General features: G+C 33.8%; 1 protein-coding gene across 6 annotated transcripts in view; it reads right to left on the bottom strand.

Annotated features, from left to right (window-relative positions):
• The window catches only part of Pds5b (PDS5 cohesin associated factor B), a 195783-nt gene that overhangs the window by 38657 nt on the left and 134515 nt on the right, over positions 1 to 22611 (bottom strand). For all 6 annotated transcript variants that reach the window (XM_026395124.2, XM_026395125.2, XM_026395128.2 and 3 more), the window contains exons 20-21: positions 18935 to 19058; positions 15775 to 15933 (exon numbers count right to left, since the gene is read on the bottom strand). In XM_026395124.2, the coding sequence (XP_026250909.1) occupies positions 15775 to 15933; positions 18935 to 19058 (283 nt within the window). The remainder of the gene's footprint in view (positions 1 to 15774; positions 15934 to 18934; positions 19059 to 22611) is intronic.

Raw genomic sequence — 22611 nt, 5'->3', positions numbered from 1 at the left:
AGAAACTCAAGACTATGTATGATATGATTCTGAAAAATCTCTAGAAAAAGTAAAAATTTAAAAAGTACATTGTTTAAAGAGATACTTGTGGCAAAAATGAATGAATGAATGAATGAATGAATGAATAGCAACCCCCAAAATCCAGATGAGGTACTAGGGGCAGGAAGGAAATAGAAAGAATTGGAGAGTAATAAAACCAGGACCTAATAGTACATGGGTGGTCACTGCGTTAAAATATTAGCTATACAAATGTCACATATATTCCTTTGTACATACTCAATGTAAGATAAGACAAATTAATGGGTAAAAGTGGTAAGATGTTCTATTTTTGACAAGAGCTAACTCAGTTATTTTGAACCAATTTTCCCACTGAATCAAATAGAAAGTCTAGACAAATTATTTTTAAAAAATCACCTTGAAGACAATAAATAGTTACCAAAGCAGTGAGACTTTGCAGAGAAAAGTTTCAAAAGAAGAGGGAAATCGAAAGAGTTGTGCCTGGCATTAAGAGCCGTCTTCTCACCCATACGACTACTAGTTTTCAAAGTTTAAAAGAAGTGGCTGAGAATGTAAACAAAGTTTTCATCGTTGTCACAGTGCTGGAGGATAAAATTTGAAAATTTGGGCCCAATGCCTTATTGAATACCTAGACTTTGAGTTGGATAACAAACAAATCGACTCCACACGTAAAGGTGACTAGAAAAAGAAATCAGCCTATCAAAAACTGAACACCAGGGACTGGGGTGGGGTTGTGGCTCAGAGGTAACATGCTTGCCTAGCATGCGTGAGGCAGTGGGTTTGACTCTCAGCACCACATACAAATAAATAAAATAAAGGTCCATCAATAACTAAAAAATATTAAAAGAAAAAACTGAAGACCAGCTTTCAAATGGATGAAGGTAATCTGACTGTCAAAAGCAAAAAGCAAACCCTCAGTGGAAGAATATAAACTCATACAGAGCCTCAAACTATCTCTAAATTTTTTATTTTAAAAAAACCTATCACTAATAAAAAATAACACATATACAACATAAGACCTAACCACAAATTGAGAGAAAAAAATCAACAAGGGTGGGGGGAGTCACATAAGATCCATAAAATGAGCCTAAGAGTATGAATTGAAACATAATTTAAAATGTTCAAGGATTAAATGACAAAAGAATTCTAGAAGGGAACAAAGCTATGTCTAAAAATAGGGAAATTGTAGAATTGAAATAAAATAATTAAGAACTCAATGCAGTGGCACAGGCCTGTAACCCCAGCAGCTTGGAAGGCTGAGGCAGGAGGACTGAGTTCAAAGCCAGCCTCAGCAAAAATGAGGCACTAAGCAACTCAGTGAGATCCTGACTCTCAACAAAATACAAAATAGGGATTGGGATGTGGCTCAGTGATTCAATGCCTGAGTTCAATCCCCACTACCAAAAACTAAACAACAAAACAAAAACACCTCAATGTATGAGTTTATCACAAGATTAAACAAAATTGAGGAATTTGTAAACTCAAAGACAGGTCAGAAGAAAGCAAAAACCGAAGCATGAAGAGGCTAGAAGAAAAGTGCGGAAAAAGTACGTCCATACAGCTGGTTCACAAAAAACAAACAAAAGAATGTGCCTAGAGTACTAAGAAAGCAAGAGCAAAAAGAAGATCATAAATTTCAAAATTCATGAAAGACACCAAACTAAACAATCAAGAAGAGCTACAAGCCCCAAATAGAATACATATGTAGAAAGCACACCCAAATGCACCACAATAAAACTGGATACTAATGCAAAATAGAAAAGATTAAAGGCATTCACAGCAAAAAGATACGAAACCTTAAGAGGAACAAGGATAGTGACAGATTATAGGAGAAAAGAAAATGAAAAAGATAACGGAATAATATTTTCAAATCATCAATGTGGTAAAACATACCAGCCTAGAATTCTAAGCACAGATAAAAATATACTTTTAAAAATTAAGACATGTGAGACAAACAAAAAAGAGAAGCTTCATATTAAATAAAATATTAAAGTGGTCCCATGAGTAGAAAATCACCACATAGAAAGTAATGAAAAACAAAAGAAACTAGAAAATATGTTGGCAAATCTAAAGAAATATTGCCTGTATAAAACAAAACTACAGAAATTGTCCTATGTGAACAAGAACACAAAAAGCATTAGAGAATAAAGAAACCAAAGTATTCTAAGGTCCTTGTGCTACAGAGAAAGTTCAAAACAGTGTGAATAACATTGGCCTTTAATATAGTCAAAAGAAGATGTTGTTAATTTCAAGTGAGAATAGCAAAATATAAAATAGGCCAATAAAATGGGAAATGAAGTAAAATTATTTAATAAAAATAAGGCAAGAAAGAGAAAAATAAATAAAGAACTGAGAAAACAAACTGAAAATAATAACAGATGGCAGGATAACCATTATCTGTGTAATGTAATGTAATGTACTGCAATTTGATTAAGTTAAACATACAATTGACAGAGTGTGTATGTCAGAAATGGAATTAATGTAATATTCCTATTTTTAAAAATATATTTATATGTAGTTGGACACAATACCTTTATTTTATTTATTTTTATGTGGTGTTGAGGATCAAACCCAGGGGCTCACATATGCTAGATGAGAGCTCACTCTACCCATGAGCCACAACCCTAGCCCCTAATGTGATAATCTATATATGCCATTTTGACATTTTCAAGTGCTCCATTAGTTACTACTAATCCATATTTCTAACTTAAGACTGGGGGAAAGATAAAAATGTCCGACCTCGCCACTTTCATTGTTTTGGAGGTCCTGGCCAGTGCACAGGAAGAAAGGAAACATGGAGCATTAAGAAAGGAAGATAAATAAAACAAAATTATAATTATGAATAAATGATATGATAGGAGAAACCCAAAAATACAAAGAATTGAAATTATTTTTAAATGACTTTAACAAGGTCTAAGGATACAAAGTCAATATAAAAAATTAACTAGTTCTTTGTATATACCAAACTTAAAAAATAAAAATTAAAAATTATATTATTTACAATAGATTCAAAAATATCAAATGTCTAGAACATATGTAAAAAAGAAAAAGATACATAAAATCTCCACATAAAAATTCAGCAAGATAAATTAAGGACTATTTAAGAGATATATTATCTTCATGAAATGGAAAGCTTTGGAATATAACATGTTCATGGAACAGTAGGTAGTATTAGAATAATGAAAATTATCTCCAAATTTGTAATTCAAGGCAATTCCTATCAAAATTACAGGCAATGATGTGTATGTGTGTCTTGGAGTAGAATGGAATAGGCAGACAGGGCAAGTCAATTCTAATATTTATATAGAAAAAAATTTTAAAGAAATGAAAATGGTGATGAAGGAAGAGGAGAAAGAAGGACAGGAAAAAGGAGGAGTTCTCAATGACATTTGGAAGACTTATGCTATTAAATATCAAAACCTGCTATAATAATTGAGACAATATAAAAAATATTAAACTATGGATACAAGATTTAAACAAAAGTAGCAGTAACAAGTAGTGGGGGAATCTACATGATTTTGAATTTGAGAATGGATTCTTGGAAAAATTCAAAAGCACAAGCAACAGAAGAAAGAGACAAATTGAATTTCATCTAAATCCCCAGTACCTGACCCTTACCCAAATTAAAACTTCTGTGCTTGAAAGCATATTACTAAGAAACTAAGGGGCTGGGGTTGTGGCTCAGTAGTAGAGCGCTTGCCTAGTATGCATGAGGCACTGGGTTCTCAGCACGACATACAAATAAATAAAATAAAGGTCTATCAACAACTTAAAAAATTTTATTTAAAAAAATGAAAAGATAATCTACTAAATTAAAGAAAATATTACAACATTTATCTGATAAAAATAATATGTAGACCACATAAAGAGCTCTTAAGACTTTTGACAACAAAACGACAAATAACCCCATTTAAAAATTTTTAAAACAACTTGAATAGTCATTGCTCCAAAGAAGACATATATATGGCTAATTAGCATATAAAAATATGTTCATCACCATTAGTTATCAAGGAAATTCAAATCAAAACCTTAATGAAACACTACTTCACATACCAGAATGGCTAAAATAAACAAAAGAAAAAAAAAGTAAGTTGGTAAGGATATAGAAAATTAGAGAGTTTTCATATATTACTGATGGGAAAGGTGTATTAGCTGTGGAAAACAGTTTGGCAGATTCTTAAAAAGGTTAACACAAAATTACCACATGATCTAGTAAATCCACTCCTAATTATATATACAAAGAATTGAAAACAAGTACACAAACAAATGCTCTTCCTTATTCATAATATGCAAAAGGTGGAAACTATTCAAATATTCATCAATAAACTATAGTATACTGTATACAATAGAATTTTCATCAGCCACAAAACAGAATGAAGAAGTGTTACATGCTACAATAAGGATGAGCCTTAAAAACATTATGTGAAAGAAGTCAGACACAAAAGGTCATGAATGTAGGATTCCATTTATAGGAAATATTCAGAACAGGTAGAGACAGGGAAGGAAACTGATGATTGTCATCAGCTTAAGGGGATGAAGAGGGAAAATGGAAAGTGACTACTTAATGAAAATATTCTGGAACTAGATCAAGATGGTAGTTGCACAACATGACGGATAAAGCAGTGACACAGAATTGTATGGTTTAAAATAGTTAATTTTACATTATGTGAATTTTGCCCCAATTAAAAAAAAAATCAATGAGAAATTCCATCTTTTCAGTAAGTGGTATTGCATCAGATGGAAATAAAAATGAATTTGACATCTATTTTGTACATATACAAAAGTCAATTTCAAGTAGCATATAGTGCAAAAGGTAAAAGTTAACTAGAACAAAGCTGTCAACACTTTACCACTGTTTACAAATGGCTACTGCACACCAAAATGTGTAGATGAAGAACTAGATTTATAACTATATTTAATTCAAACATATATTTTAAGTAGAGATATGTGACTAATGGCTACTGAATCAGTGCAAGTCTAGAAAACAACATAGGAAACATGTTCACAATCTTGGGGTAGATGAAACAACTTACGGGCTAACCATAAAAATTGATGAATTTTGGCTTTGTTAATATTAAGAAATCTGCTCATCAAAAGATAGCATTAAGAAAGTGAAAGAGGTACAAAGTAGGAGAAAAAATTTGCAACAGAATATATAAAGAAATCTAACAAGTTAGATAGGGATTCATATTTTTAATAAAAAAATGAGGGAAAATCTCAAGCAGGCACCTCACAAAAGAGAAGACCTAAAACATCAATATAGAGATTCAAGCATTTGCAGTTGCTCTGTGGCTTGAGTTTCTCAACAGAGTTGGGTGAAAGAAGGAATTCAATAAAATTTAATATTGGATATTGAGACTCTTAGAAAACATTGAACCAGAGACAAGATAGAATACATTGGAGTCAAGCTGGTTATGGCAGTGGCAGCAGCACTGGTTTACCACAGAGGGAAGAATACATTGAACCAGAGACAAGATAGAATACATTGGAATCAAGCTGGTTATGGCAGTGGCAGCAGCACTGGTTTACCACAGAGGGAGAGATAATACAAAGAAACAAAATGGACAAATTTGGCATGGAAAAACTTACAGAACGGAGAAGTCTGAACTTAGATGAACCAGAGACTGAACAGTAAGCTGATGTTTAAAAAGTACTCTGTTTCTCTCAACTGGTAAGCAGAAAGCTGAGGAGGGAGCCATCTGGAGGAGGCCATGCTTCAGTTTGGTGCTACAGGAGCCCAGGAGATCATAACAAATACTGCTATACTATCCTAGCCATGATGTACAATGTGGTTTAAGTGCACCTAGCAGAAAGTCTGATGGCTCACAAAACCAGCTAAAGGCAGCTGGGAAACACTTGGAGCCTGAGAAGGTGGTGCAATATGCCAGACCTGAAAAGGGTTGGATCCCCCACCCTAATACAGTTCAAAATCCAGAAGGCCAGCAGATATCAACATCTGCCCAGTCCTAGGGATGTGCTTATTTAATCTCTCTGGAACAGATACCACCAATAAAGTCCCAAAGTCCTGATGAGAGTTAAGCGTCAGCCAACTCTCACTTAGAACTCCACAGCAGCCTCACCCTGGGAGGGCATCAGCTTGTTCTGTCCTGACAGAACTCCAATTGAGAATACTTGCCATTGCTGCCAATCTTGTACTGTGAGAAGGGAAGCTGAGAGCTATTTCAACCAGTTTCAGTTTTAGGCCGCTCCAGCTGGCAGCTTAGTAAGCAACAGAAAAAAGAGGCAGGATTTACAACTGCCATCGATTCCTCTTTCTAATGGGTACACAGCCCAAGAAGAAACGAAAATAAAGCTGGGTACAGTGGCACACGCCTGCAATCCCAGAAGCTTTGGAGGCTGAAGCAGGAGAATCGCAAGTTCAAAGCCAGCCTCCACAACTTCGAGGTGCTTAGCAAGTCAGTGAGACCTTGTGTCTAAATAAAATACAAAATAGGGCTGAGGATGTGTGACTCAGTGGTGGAATACCCTGGGTTAAATCCCTGGTACTCAAAAAAAAAAAAAAAAATCAGAAATGAGGACAGTCAGACATAGGCAGTGAACATCCATCCTCATCAACAGTTTTTACCACCTTATTGGAGCTAGTTCTTTCATTTTTTCATTACAATTTTTTTTTGTTTGTGTACGTGTTCCTGTTATGCAGATGTGACTTGTGATATACATGTATGTACATGTGTGTTGTGTGGTGTATGTACGTGTATTTATATATACAAACATATATATATATATACATGTTTTTCTCACTTTTAGCATTTTTGATAGCTTTTATTTTTCTTTAATCTTTTAATGTTTTTCTTTTTTTTAAGTTGTAGATGATCACAATATCTTTAGTTATTTGTTTTTATATGGTGCTGAGGATCAAATCCAGTGTGCCTCACATGTGTAAGGCAAGTGCTCTACCATTGAGCTAGGGGGGCTCGATGGTTTTTATTTTTCTTTTTTTGTCTTTTGAGGGTTAGGGTTTTTTGCTTGTTTGTTTCTCTTGTTCTTCTCTTTTTCCCCTCTAATAGCCAAATTCTCTGTTTCCCTCCTTCTCTATTTGTTTCTTTAATTTTTTTCCCTATCTTTAAAACTATCACTTGCTACATCTATCTCTCCAGCTTTATGTTCACATTCTGAACATTCTAAATTTTCTTTTACTTTCCTATCACATTTTATTTTCTCTTAATGCACTGTTCTTTTTAACATATTTTAGGGCTAGGGATGTGGCTCAAGCAGTAGCGTACTCGCCTGGCATGCGTGTGGCCCGGGTTCGATCCTCAGCACCACATACAAACAAAGATGTTGTGTCCGCCAAAAACTAAAAAAGAAATATTAAATTCTCTCTCTCTCTCTAAAAAAAAAAAAAAAAAAAAAATTAACATATTTTCGAACTATTTGATAATTCCTGCTCACACCACTCATGCTGTGGTGGTTATTAGTATTGTGGATGGTATACCTGACAAGTGCTGTTTACTTTACTGCCAGGTCTAATTCACAGGTTTTTTATTGTTGTTGGCAATTGATGACCCCACCATTCCTGATTTGTGGTAATTAGTGGTGCAGATCCCATAGTAGGCACCAGGTATTTACTTTAATGCTCTGTGTGTGTGTGTGTGTGTGTGTGTGTGTGTGTGTGTGTAAATATATTTTGCTGATGTTGTTCTTGTTTCCCCTCTTCTGAGAGGTGCTGGGACTCTACAAAGACACTACAAGTTCACAGGGTAGACACTACCGCTGAGCTAACTTGAAACCCAGCTAAGAAACAGCACACCTTGCTCCATGTACAAATAAACCATAGTCAAACTGCAAAGACACTTTACTACAAAAAAAATAGACGAGACAAAAATGCAAACCAAGGTCCAGGCCCCAACTAGGAACTGCAGGAGTCTCCCTCATGGAAGTTCATCCCTCCAGAGAAAACGGAGAAATAACACAAAATTGTGGACAACACACCTACAAAAAGGACCCCACTGTTTGGAGACCTACAGGGAAAATGACATCCTCTAGTTTCGACATAATGTGTACTGTATCAAAATATACTAATCATCACTGGAGAGCTAACGGTAAACTATCCTATAAAATCCACTTGGAAATATAAAAATTCACAATAACCAGATATCCCAGAAAACTGTGTGAAGAGAAGGCTGTGACTTGAGAAATCCATTCTAGAAGATGCATAAAACCCAGCAAAGGAATACAAGAAATGTGTAAAAAAAATAAAAGTTACATGACACCAAAAGTTCATAATTCACCAGCAACTAACTCCAAAGATACTGAGGTGAATCAAATACCAGATAAAGAATTTTTTAAAAGATTATAAAAATGATCAATGAAATCCAAAAGAACACAGAAAAACAACAGAATGCATTAAGGAAGTCAATACAACATATAAATGAGAAATTTTAAAAGGAGATAGATATTGAAAAAAAAATAGAAATCTTAGAAATGAAAAGCACAACAAATCAAATAAAATGGTGAAAGTCAAATAGAGTAGACTATGCAGAAGGCAGAATCTCAGAACCAGAAGTGGCGAGGCTTGAACATTCATATAGTATTAAAGAAAATAATAAGTAACCATGACCAGAATATACAGAAACTCTGGGACAACATGAAGAGAACAAATCTAAGAATCACTAGAATCAAAGATCAGGCTAATGGCAAGGATAAACTCTTCAGAAAAAACTCCAAACCTTGAGACTGAGATAGGCACCTAGATGTCATTCAGAACTCCAAAAATCTATTAAAAAAAAAAACCTCTCCATACCACACCTTTTAAAGGCTCAAGAGAAAACAAATGGGTCACATTTAGAAGTAAGCCAATTACAATTATTTCAATTTTTCAGCACAAACTCAAAGTCAGGAGAGAGCTTCATATGATGTATGCTAAGTCCTAAAAGAAAACAACTGTCATATCAAGCAAAGCTATCCTTCAGAATCAAAACAGAAATAAAAACCTTCCAAGATACTCAGAGAAACAAAACAACCATGACCATGAAACCAGAACCACAGAAGAAACTTACAAGAAATACTTCATACCAAAGGAATTTTAAAAACTTCCAGAGCTTACAAATGGACAAATCTCATTAAAAGAGTAGCTAAGCAAATGAGAAACAGGACCAAATTAAACATGAAAAATAAATAAAATCAGAAGAAATTAATAAACATCTGTCTATAATAACACTGAATGTAAATGGTCTCAACACTCCAATTAAAAGATTCAGGAGGCAAAGTGGATTGAAAAATAAGACCCAAACTTATATTAGCATAAAATTCACTTGAAAGGTAAAGACAGTCACAGTTTGAAACTGAAAGGATTGAAATTGATATACATGTAAATGGACCCCAAAACCAAGCGGGATAGCTATCCTCACATCTGACAAAGCAAATTTCAAACCAAAATTAATCAGAAGAAACAAAGAGGGTCACTTTATACTGTAAAGGGAACAATCTAAGGAGATATAATGACAGTAAATGTTGGTATACTTAATTATACAGAACACATTACTCAACCCATATAGACTCCATTAAAATAATACTGGATGTTTCAACACACTTCACTAACCAATAGATAGGTCATCTAGATATAAACTCAATAGAGATGCTTCCATCCTAAATAATATTACAAATCAAACAGATTTAACAGGCATCTACAGAATATTTCATTAACAATAGCCAAATACACTTTCTTCTCAGCTGCTCTTAGAATGTTCTCCAAAGCAAACCGTATTTTAGGCCATAAAGCAACTTTCAGAAAATACACCCCACTCCCAAAAAAGAGAAGTCAATAAAATTCCTTGCATCTTACTTGAACATAATGGAATGAAAATTAGAAATCAATAACAAAAAATCACTAGAGAATCTGTATAAACACATGGAGATTGAACAACAGACTTCTGCATGATGAATGGTGATAGAAAAAAATCAAATGACAAATTTGAAAACTTGTATATCAAACAAGAACAGCAATACAACATACCAGAACCTCTGGGACAGTAAAAAGGGCAGTTCTAACAGGAAACTTTATAGCTATGAGCATCTCTAAGAAAATCAGAAAGACCCCAAATATATTAATAATGCATCTCAAGACGCTTGGAAAAAAACAACAAACAAATTCCAAAACCAATAAAAGAAATGAAATAATTAAGATCAGAACTGACATCAATGAAATTGAGAGTTAAAAAATAATACAAAGAATTAAAGAAATGAAGTCAGTTCTTTGAAAAGATAAACAAGATTAATAAGCCCTTAGCCAAACTAATCAAAAGACAGGAAATACAAGTTAATAAAATTAGAGATGAAAAAGAAGAACTCATCATAAACATCACAGAAATTCAGAGGATCATGAGGGATTATTTTGAGAAGTTACAGTCCAATAAACTGGAAAACACAGAAAAAACAGATACATTTCTAGACCCATGGACCTTATATAGAACCTAGACTAAACATAGGACCTGACAAAATCTAATCAAGAGGACACAGAACATCTAAACAGAAAATAACTAGCAATGAGATGGAAGCATTAATAAAAAGCCTTCCAACAAAGAAAAACCCAGGACACCGATGAAATCTCAGCTGAATTCTACCAGACCTTTAAAGGAGAACCAATGCCAATGCTCCTCAAATTATTACATGAAACAGAAAAGGGTGGGGCACTTCCAAATTCATTCCATAAAGCCAACATCACTCTCATACCAAAACCAGGTAAGGACACATAAAGAAAAGAAAACTACAAACCAATACCCCTGATGAAATTACATGCAAAAATCCTTAATAAACTATTAGCAAATCATGTGCAAAACACATATTAAGAACACTGTATCGGGCTGGAGTTGTGGCTCAGTGGTAGAGCACTCGCCTAGCATGTACGAGGCACTGGGTTCGATCCTCAGCACCACATAAATGTAAAATAAAGATATTGTGTCCACCTAAAACTAAAAAATAAATATTAAAAAAAAACACTGTATGACACAGATTAGGTTTGTTTTTTACCAGGGTTGCAAGGATGGTTTAGCATTTACAAATCAATAAATGTAATTCATCACATAAACAGAATTAAGGATAAAAATCAGGTAATTATCTCAGTAGAGGCAGAGAAAACCTCTGACAAAATTCAGCACTCATTCATAATAGAAACACTCAAAAAACTAGGAACAGAAGGAACCTACCTCAACATCACAAAGGATATACAGGACAAATCCAAAGACAGTGCATGGGAAAAAACTGAAGCATTTCCTTTAAAATCTGGAACAAGACAAGGATGTCGACTCTCAGCACTCCTATTCAATGTAGTAATAGACATTCTAGGCAGAGCAGTTAAATTAGAGAAGTAAATAAAAGGGACTAAAAAACAGGAAAGGAAGAAGTCAAATCATCTCTGTTTGCAGATATGAGGCTATACTTAGAAGATCCAAAACGCTCCACCAGAAGACTGATAGAGCTAATAAGCAAATGCAGCAAAGTAGCAGTGTACAAAAATCAATACACAAAAATCAATAGCTATCCTACATGCCAATAATGAATCTGCCAAGAAAGAAATCAAGAAAACAATTCCATTCAAAAGACCCTCAAAAAATTACAAAATAAAATATCTATGAATAAATCTAACCAAAGAGATAAAAGACCTCCACAATGAAAACTACAGAACACTGAAGAAAGAAACTGAAGAAATAAGAAGATAGGAAGACCTCATATGTTCATAGATAGGCATAAGTTATAATGTTAAAAATCAACATAACAATTCACTGCAATCTCCATCAAAATACCAATGACATCCTTCACACAAAGGAGGGCGGGGGTTCTAAAATTCATCTGGAAGGCCAAGTACAATAGCACACACCTGTAATCCCAGCAGCACAGGAGGATCTCAAGTTCAAAGCTAGCTTCAGCAATGGAGAGGTGCTAAGCAAGTCAGTAAGACCCTGTTTTTAAATAAAATACAAAATAGGGCTGGAGATGTGGCTCAATGGTCAAGTGTCACTAAGTTAAATCCCTGGTACCAAAAAGGAAAGGGAAGGGAAGAAAGGAAAGAAGGAAGAAGAAAAATAAATTTCATTTGGAATAATAAAAGACACAGAATAGCCAAAACAATCCTAAGCCCAAAAAGCAAAATGGATGCATCACAATACCTGACTTAAATTTATACTACAGAGCTATAGTAACAAGAATTGCATGATACTGACATAAAAACTGATCAACAAAAGACACACTGACAAAACCATATAAATACAGTCATCTGATCCTTGACAAAGGTGCTAAAAAAACACAGGAGGAAAGTCACCCTTTTTAAACAAATGGTGCTGGGAAAACTGGTTGTCCATATGTAGAATAAGGAGACTAGATCCGTATCTCTTACCCACCACCAAAGTCAACTCAATGGATCAAAGACCCAGGAGAAGATCAGAAACTATCCAACTCCTATTAAGAAAACATAGGATCAACATTCCAACATATAGGTGCAGGCAACAACTTCCTCAATAGGACTCCTAAAATTCAGGAAATATCATCAAGAGTTAATAAATTTGATGGTATCAAATTAAAAAGCTTCTGCACAGCGAAAGAAACAAGAGCATGAAGAGAAAAATCTCCAGAATGGGAGAAAATCTTTGACAGCTACTCTTCTAACAGAGGATAAATATCCAAAATATCAAATTTTAAAATATCAAAAATTTAACATTAAAAAAACCCAAATAACCCAATTAATAAATGGGCAAATGAACTACTACACACACTTCTCAAAAGAAGAAACAGTTGGGCAGTGCCATGCATATCTATAGTTCTAGAAACTCAGGAAGCTGAGGCAGGAGGATCGCAAGTTTGAGGACAGCTTCAGCAACTTAGTGAGTTCCTAAGTTGCTAAATAAATAAAAAGGACTGGCAATGTGGCACAGTAGTAAATCACCACTAGGTTTAATCCCTAGTACCACAAAATATAAACAAACAAAAAAGACCAACACACACATGAAAAATGTTCAGCATCTTTAGCAATTAGGAAAATGCAAATCAAAACTACAGTAAGATTTCATGTCACTCCAGTAGAATGGCAGCTATCAAGATTACAAACAACAATAAATGCTGGAGAGATATAGAGAGAAAGGAACCATTTTACACTGTTGGTGGGATTTTAAATTAGTACAACAACTATGGAAATCAGTATAGAAGTACCTCAAAAGAGTAAGAAAGGAATCACCATTTGACCCAGGTATACCACTCTTCTCAGTATTTATTCTCAAGAATTAAAAGTCATCATATTATAGCACTTGCATACCCATGTTTAAAGCAGCAAAATTTACAATTGTCAAACTACAGAACTGGCCTACATGTATTATCAATGTATGAATGGATAAAAAAAATTGACATATATACACAATGGAATTTTATTCAGCCATAAAGAATGAAATTATGTCATCTACAGGACGGAAGGTTATGTTAAGCAAAATAAACCAAACTTAGAAAGTCAAGGGTTGTACATTTTATTATGTGGAAACTAGAAAGCATAAAGGAAAAGAAAAAATAGGGGGAAATTTCATGTAAATGAAAGGGAGAGCAGCAAAGTAGATGAAAGGGACCAGGGTGAGGTAAGAGGGGAGGGAAAGAAGATATAGTTGGGAACAATACTGGCCAATTTATATTGCTATACTATGTGCATTTATGAATATATAACAATGAATCCTACCATTATGTATAATTATAATGCACCAATAAAAATTATGGAAAAAATAAAGAAAATAAGTTGTGTGTGTGCATGTGTGTGTATACATATATATAAAATGCTATTACTTGCTCATGAAATGGATATAGTATGAGACATCTAATAGAAAAGAAAAATGGTACAACTAGAACTTTCATTCATTACAGATAAAAAAAAAATTGGTACATTTTGAAAAGCAGTTTGGCAAAAGCTATTAAATCCGAACTTACACAATACCCTATGACACAGCAATCACACCCCAAAAGAAATGCACACATCAGGGCACAAAAATATACTTAAGCAAATATTAATAACCTCAACATTTAACACTGGAAACCATCTAAATATCTGGCAAAAGAAAAGGTACATTATGGTACAAACAATACTATACAATACAGCAATGAAAATGAACCAACTTCTATGTGCAATAATATGAACTGATCTCAAGAATATAATATTATATGAGGGAAGTCAGATAATGAATTTACTGTGTAGTTGCAGATGTAACTCAGTGGTAGAGGGCTTGTCTAGCATGTTTGAGGTCCTGGGTTCAATCCCCAGCAAGGAAAACAATACAAAAAATTATTCTGACAGTTTCATCTATTAAGAGTTTAAAAACAGGTAAAAGTGATTGTAAAAATCATTACCTTCAAGGAGGTAATGACAGGAAAGGGAAGAAAAAGAGTTTTAGGGGTGTTGGTCATATACTTATATATTTCATTACCTGGGCAACTTATTTGTTCAAAGTTAACTTTGTGGTAATTTTAAAAGCAGCACCATTATAAAATGTGTTCTTTTCTGATAAATTCAATTAAACTTTTTAATTAAGGAAAATAAAACAGGCAGGGCACAGTGGCACACAACTGTAATACCAACTACTTAGGAGGCTGAGGCAGGAGGATCCAAAGTTCCATGCCAGCCTGGGCAACTGGTGAGACCCTGTCTCAAAATAAATTAAAAAGGACTAGGGATGTAGCTCAATGGAAGAGACTGCCTAACGTGTGAGTCCCTAGGTTCAATCTCCAGGACCATAAAAAAGAAAAAGCATATAGGATACAGAAAATTTTAAACACATGATTAGCAAACACGATCTAAAGGATGGAAATACACTTCCTCCAACACACACACTACTGTTCACAAGGGAAATGATAGGGACAGGTCAAGAATACAGGCAAAGAAACTGGTAGACTATGAAAATTAAAATAGGCCCTTGGCCTCCAAATCACAGAGATTTAGACCACTAGATTTACACAGCCACAAATCATCAGAAATCTAATATATACAACAACAGTTATTATCTCTGTAAACTGTTTTTCCATAACCTCTCAGCTTAAAAGTATCAAGGTATTAAACTTAATAATTTAATAGTATCAAGATGTATTAAAGGGATGATCAGAATAAATGATGTATACAACACATGTGGCAGATGTGCACTTAAAATATGCATATTTTAAGTATTTTTAGAGGTTCATTTTTCTTTTGATCCTCTAGAGACCCTAATACAGTGCTGAGGGTACAGAAGATACAAAACTGATAGCTATCTACAAGTCATTTATATGTGTATACACATCTAAATATACATATATACACGTAAGCATAAAATTTCATGTGACTACAGGGCATCAAGCTCCAAATAAACACAAACCAAAGACAAACAAAATCATTATTTCTTTTCTTTCCCAAAATTTTCTACCAGGGTTCTTTTATTCTTAACTTTATGTAAGAAAAGGAACAACCACAGTCATGACAACCAAACTGTGAACTGTTTAGTCAATCTGTACATTTTAAAAATAGATGTCCTTATGAAAATTAACCTCCTATAGAGCTGAATAGAATCAGGTGATACATTTATCACATATTTATTTCAGGTAATATGCCTATGCTCAACTAAAGAGCTGCTTCAATGTTATTTTACTTATAATGGAGATAGAGCACAGTTAATAAAAACTAAAAAGCCTAAAATAAAGGCAGCCAAATGGAAATGTCATTACCATCAGTTTATTACTCTGCTGCATAAAATTTTAGCAGATAACATCATGAAGAACACAAATCTAAAAAATATAAATTACCCGATCATTCATGAGAAGATCTTTCACAATGAAAGTAGCTACCAAAGATTTCAAAGGAGCAGCAAACTGATCAGGTGCAAGAAGAGCAATATGACCAATAGTAACCAATGGTGTTATAAGATGTTCCAGGTTGCTTGGATCTAGGCTCTTATGCAGAGGCTGAAAATGAAGGGAGGAAAATATATTCAACTCTCTCTATATAATAAAGATTATAAAAATTAACATATTTCATCTTTGAATTTCAAAAACTACAAAAGTTTCAACGCACATACCTGGTGTAGGTAGTAACTTAAGATTATGTTTAGATTTCTATAGGATTATCTATGTCTAGAACACATTAAGTTTAAACATTTTCAGTATTGCCCAAGTCATAATTTAGAAGTAGGTAAAGAAACATTTCAGCCTGTAAAATCCTATTATGTAGCATATATTTTATGGTTATTTATATGAATATATTAGAGACTGTCAGGGCTCACAAATGTCCACTTTGCTTCTACTTCCTGGGCAATAAGATGATTCCACTTGCAGCTTTCTCTGCAGTTAGGTGAGAACATATGAGTGAGTTCTGGTCAAGGGAATAGAAATGAAAGTGAGGTATGCCACATCTGCACTAAGGCAGGCATAGCAGGATGTCATTTCCACAGGGTCTATCTGTACTCAGTGGCTGATTTAATTCCGAGCATTTGATGGGACTTAAGGAGAAGCCAGTATTCAGAAAGAGTCTGTTCGTAAGCTACTGATTAACGGGCCAAACGTCCAACAGGACTTTTCAGTAGCAAGACATAAGCCTTTACCATGTCCATAGTCAATTGAATTTTGGGTGTCTTTATTAAACACCATAACAAAATGATTTTTGTTTTTCTGAAAAGAAATCTAACCATTAATATGCATTTTGTCTAAACAAAAGAATGAAGAAACTTTCACTTACTCTTATAGAATGATGTCCAAAAGGTACTGTTAATAAAACTAGGACAATCAGAAGAGTGCTATCACTGGAATAATCGAAACAATCAGGGACCAAATTGTATTTTGTGTATATACTTGTATATTCCTTCTCCAATATAAACAAAATATCGCTAGAAAAGGACATTAGTAACAGATAACAATGGCTGCATATGGGAAAATAACTAAATAAGTGGGTAGGAACAGAAGGGTAGTGGACTTTTTACTGCATATTCTTTTTCCATCTTCTAATTTGAAAGCAAGTGAATACATTATCTATCATAAATTTTAATGTTGCATTTTACTGAAACATTTGTGCCCTATTACCTGACACTGAACACCAATAATTCCAAGCTTGAAAAGCAATAGAGAACTGAGGTTTTTTGCTACACATTAGGGCAACATAGGCTTAATTTAGTCCAAAATGTATTTAAGTGAGTTTACTTCATGCCACCTGATAAACTCCCTTAGTACTTACAAAGTACACATAGCTAAGTGCCAGTTTGTTGTTCATACTGTCAACAAAATTATGATAGCATAAATAATTTTTTCAATTAGTTTATTATAGAGTTTGATATTATAGTTACGTTAATAAAAACATTTCTGGAAAAGCAAAATTAACAGTCAGATCCTGAAATAACAGCAACCGCAAAAAAGGCCAGAGATATCTAGGAAACATTTTCTCCAAAACCTGAACGTCACAGTTAAAGGAATACAGTTGGGAGTCTAGTGAAGATGAAATTAAGTAACAGATAAAATATTTAAAAAAAAAAATAAAAGTACTTTAAAGCACAACTTACTCTCATCATCATCAATGAAACAAAAAGATGAATCAAGAAAAGCAGCCAGGCGCAACGGCACACACCTGTAATCCCAGCAACTCTGGAGGCTGAGGCAGGAGGAATGCAATTTCCAGGCCAGCCCCAGCAACTAAGTGAGGCTCTAAACAACTTGGCAAAACCCTGTCTTCAAAATTGTAAAAAGGAAAAAAAAAAAAAAAAATTGGCTTGGAGGTATGGCTCAGTGGTTAAGTGTCCCTGGGTTCAAGAGCCAATTACAAAAATTAAAAAAGAGATAAAGAAGAAAAAGCAGGCGGTAGGAAAGATGGTGGAATGAGACGGATATCATTACCCTAGGTACATGTATGACTGCTTGAATACTGTAACTCATGTACAACCAGAGAACTGAAAAAATTCTGCTCCATTTGTGTATTATGAATCAAAGAACTTTCTACTGTCATGTATAACTGATTAGAACTAATTTCTAAAAAAGGGGAAAAAAAAGGGAGAGAAAAGAAAGAAAAAGAAAAACAAGTTTCTCACAGGTCAATATGAATTTATAAAAGCCATTCTCATACACAAAAACAAACTATAGGGAAAAAACCCACATCCAAATGCACAAAAATTAAATTATTTATAATCTACAGAAAAAAAACATAAAAATAAAAAGTTGTCTGGAAGATGAAGAGAGCACTTTTCTTCCTTCTCACAGTTTAACATAATACATGAAAATATGACAAAATTAGCATAAAAACTACTTAATAAGAGATTACAAGTATCTATAGTAGATACCATTGGCATGTTTTCCAAATTGTTTTGGCTTCACTGAAAGTTCCTAAAGCAAAATTATAAATTAGGATTTTACAGATTTTTATAACTTTTATTTGCAATAACAAGTTTCAAAGACAGTCTTTAGTTATAAAAGACTGGAATAAATATTTAGGTGCAAGTAATTTAAAGTGTGTAGAAAATAATACAAATGTATACTGAAAAGACACACTTTATATCTGAAACATACTTCAGTTAGTCATAAAAGTATAAACTTACTTACTTTAAATACCAATTAATATTGATTTCCAAACCCTATACCTTCAGTACCTCAAACAGAATTTAAATTTTTAAACCTGTAAACTGACAGAATACTCATCTGTTAACCTACTATCAGTAACTATAATTTGATATGTAATTACCCTATAATAAGTCTCCAAATGCAAATATATAAAGCAATGTCAAAAAGTATTATATAATTTGATTTCTGAATCTGAATCAGTGTTAAACATTTGAATAATCAGAAATTTTCATGTTTTAATCATTTATCAATGTTGATTTTTCCCTCATTTAAATTCTGAAAATGTACAAAATAATGTAAACATTCTGCAAAAGTCATCAATATTTCCTTTTTAGCAATGATGTATGAAATAATAAAAAATTCTCATTACCTCAAATATCTGTGCAAACTGGGTCTCTTTACTAGAAAATATCGCATGGATACAATGAATGGCATATTTGGCTTGACGAGGGGGTCCTTTTTTAGATTTGTGATGTAAAACAGGAAGCAATGCTCTAAAAATAAAAATCAAAGAAAAACAATAAACCAGAAAAACTAGTATGATTTATGTCAGATACTTTAATATTTGTTTAAGCTTTGTGAGACCAAAAACTAATCACTGAGATCTACTCAGACTCACTTTCAATGGCCTATAATTTTGCCTTACAAATGTCTATATTACCAATATAAACCAAATACAAGTATTTTGTTTTAAAATTTTTATTCGATAATTATAAGTACAAATAAGACTGATAATCCACTCCTTTCTAATGGCATTCCCATGATGCCTTTCTCTTTATTCTCACTGCTATCACTCTAACAAAGTTTCTGCCACCTTACAACTAGACCACTGTGATGGGAGGTTGTGTTCTTTCTGAAGTCTGCCTCTTCCTATTCATCTTTTTCTTTGTGCCAGAACAACCTACACAAAGGGAAATCAGATTAACCAATACTCATTAAGCAGTATTATGAGTTGAGCACTATTAAGGGCCCCAAATCCTTGCCTTCATGCTACCAGCATCTTAGAAACAAGACAAATGATAACATAAATGTGTTATATCAAATTGTGATAACTACTAAAGAGGGGAAAAAAGAAAAGGAGAGAAAGATAAAAGTGAAGAGGGGAGTGTAAAAGAGAATTTTAAATACAGGCCCCTTCTGATAAAGTAATGCTTGAGCAGAATTCTAAGGGAGATGAGGAGCGAAGTCATGTAGCTACCTGGAAGAACACCCATGTATCACATCATTCCACCACTCAAAACCTTACAATGAAGATTGAATAAAGATGGTGCCTCTTAACTATTATTCAAACATCACATGGTAAAAGCAATCTTTCTCATTGCCCAATACTAAACCAATATGAAGAATTCAGAGATACAATAACTCATCACAGTTAAAGAGTAGAGTCTCACAAGATACCAATACAAAGTACAATTAAAAGGCAAACAAAAAACTGAACAGGAACATTAATATTTCATATTATATGGAAAAAGAGTTGCTATCCGTAACATAAAAAGCCATCCAAAAATAGAAAATGAAAAGACCAATAATACCATAGAAAAATGGGCTGGACATGAAAAGGTACAAAGATCATCAAAAGACAATATTAGGGCTGGGAGCTGTGGCTCAGTGGTAGAGCACCTGACTGGCATGTGTGAGACACTTGGGTTCAGTCCTCAGGACCACATAAAATAAGTAAATAAAATAAATGTACTGGGTCCATCTACAACTAAAAATTCCAAAAAAAAAAAAAGTGTTAAAGAAAGACAATATTACCTTGAAATATATGAAAAAAATGTTTACTTTCACTCTAATCAAAAACAAGCAAGGAAATTAAAAGTACACCAAGAGAATGTCTGCTGCAGATGATGTAAATGAAACTGGATTTATTCCCTTGACTTAGCCAGAAAACAAACTAAATATGTTAAAGATTTCAGGCACTAGACCATAGGCAACAGGTCTTAAAAGATGGCAAACAATTATTACATCTTCCCCAGCTTAATCCGCGGAAACAATTCCCAAGCCACAGTACAAGAAGTAACCAAAGGCAGGCACAGTGGCCCACATGTATAATCCTAGCTACTCGGGAGGCTGAGGCAGGAGGAAGGCAAGTTGAAGGCAACCTCTGTAACCCAGTAGAACCAGTCTTAAAATGAAAAATATAGGGCTGGGGATATGGCTCAAGCGGTAGCGCGCTCGCCTGGCATGCGAGCTGCCCGGGTTCGATCCTCAGCACCGCATACGAACAAAGACGTTGTGTCCACTGAAAACTAAAAAATAAATATTAAAATTCAAAAAAAATGAAAAATATAAAGAGCTGGAGGTATAGCATAGTGGTAAAGTGCCCCTCAGTTCAACTCTCTGTATCGAAATAATAACAACAATAATTTTTTTTTAAAGGAGTAACTCAAAGACGGAATTGAGAAAGAGATTGAAATTCAGGTAGAAGGCGGCAGCTCTGACTTCAAGGGTAAACTATCAAAGAACAGGAAGCTACAAAAGAAGACAGTGTGAGTACTAGGAATCCACAGAGGGGTATGCCCAATTTTTGGCTGGAAAATGATCCATGATATATATGAGAAAAAGTTACCCAAGACAAGGAAAATAATGTAGGAATGCAGTAGGACAGAAAATCTCCCCCATCCCAAAGAGACTTGAAAGCTGAAAAAGAACTCTTAGCCCCCGGGAAGAGGAATGAGAACAGAGGTAGACAACAGAATGGTGGGTAAAAATAATCAATGCACAGTATGTATATGTATGAAAATATTACAGTGAATCCCATTAATTTATATATAACATGTTAATAATTATAATCTGTAAAAAGTAATTTAAAAAAAAGAAAATTTTCCTCAACACAGTCAGTTCTGGTACCTCATTTCTACCACCAACAGCATAAAGAACACGAATAACCAAGAGGAAATTAATCAACAGAAACAGACTTAGAAGTGACACAAATATGGAATTACAAAGACATTAAGACACATAAATATGTTCAAAGAAATATGTTCCATATGCCCAAGATAGAAATAAGGATAGAAATAAAATATGAGACCAAAATGGAATTAAAAATAAACATAAAAAACACAATATTTTAAATGAAAAATATATGGATGGGATTAAAAGCAAATTATATGCTGCAGAAGAAAAGATATGTGAATTAAGTATGTAGCAACAGAAACAATAAAAATTAAATAAGGTCAGGTTTGGCGGCTCACACCTGTAATCCCAGCAACTCAGGAATCCAAGGCAGAAGGATGGAAAATGCAAAGCCTTCCTCAGCAAATTACTGTGGCCCTAGGCAACTTAGGAAGACCCTGTCTCAAAACTGACCATATCAATAATTATATTAAATGCAAATGGTCTGAACAGTATAACTGTAAGACCATTATCAAACTGGACCAAAAACAACCAAGTTAATAACAAAGAAATATAAGTAACAACAACAACAACAGCGAAGCCCCAATTAAGATATTTGTAAGAACCCCACCCACTTTAAATATCAAGTCCCAGGAAGAACTAAAAGAGTTTTTAAAAAATAGAAAATAATATGCCATAACAAACACTAATACAAAAGAAAGTAGCAATGGCTATACTATTCTCAAAGATTAGCAGAATAAGGAAGATGACCAAAGTTAAAGAGATACATTTCATAACAATAGTATGTTGAGAATCAGGCACAGTGCTAGTGAAGATGTACAATATATAATCACTATGAATGGGAATATAGCAATATTTAGCACAATCATATATGCATTTTACTCTTTGACTTTTTGCAACCACTCTCAAAGATAACTGTCAAAAACAACAAAAGATGTATGCAAAAGGAACATTATAGGATTATTTATAATACCTGAAACAATCCAAATGTCCACAAATAAGAAAATGGTTAAATAAAGATATAACCACAAAACAAATGAGGATCTCTATATTTAAATATGGAACCACCTCCAGTATATGTAACTAAAGAAAAGAAAGGTAGAACTGTGTATGGTGTATGTTATAATTTATTCATCAAAAGGGGTATGTGAATACATATTTTCATCTATAGGAAAGAAATAGAATGGAAAG

This window comes from Urocitellus parryii, chromosome 2, assembly GCF_045843805.1.
Source record: "Urocitellus parryii isolate mUroPar1 chromosome 2, mUroPar1.hap1, whole genome shotgun sequence".
Lineage (NCBI taxonomy): Eukaryota > Metazoa > Chordata > Mammalia > Rodentia > Sciuridae > Urocitellus > Urocitellus parryii.
This window is presented reverse-complemented; position numbering and strand designations above follow the sequence as displayed.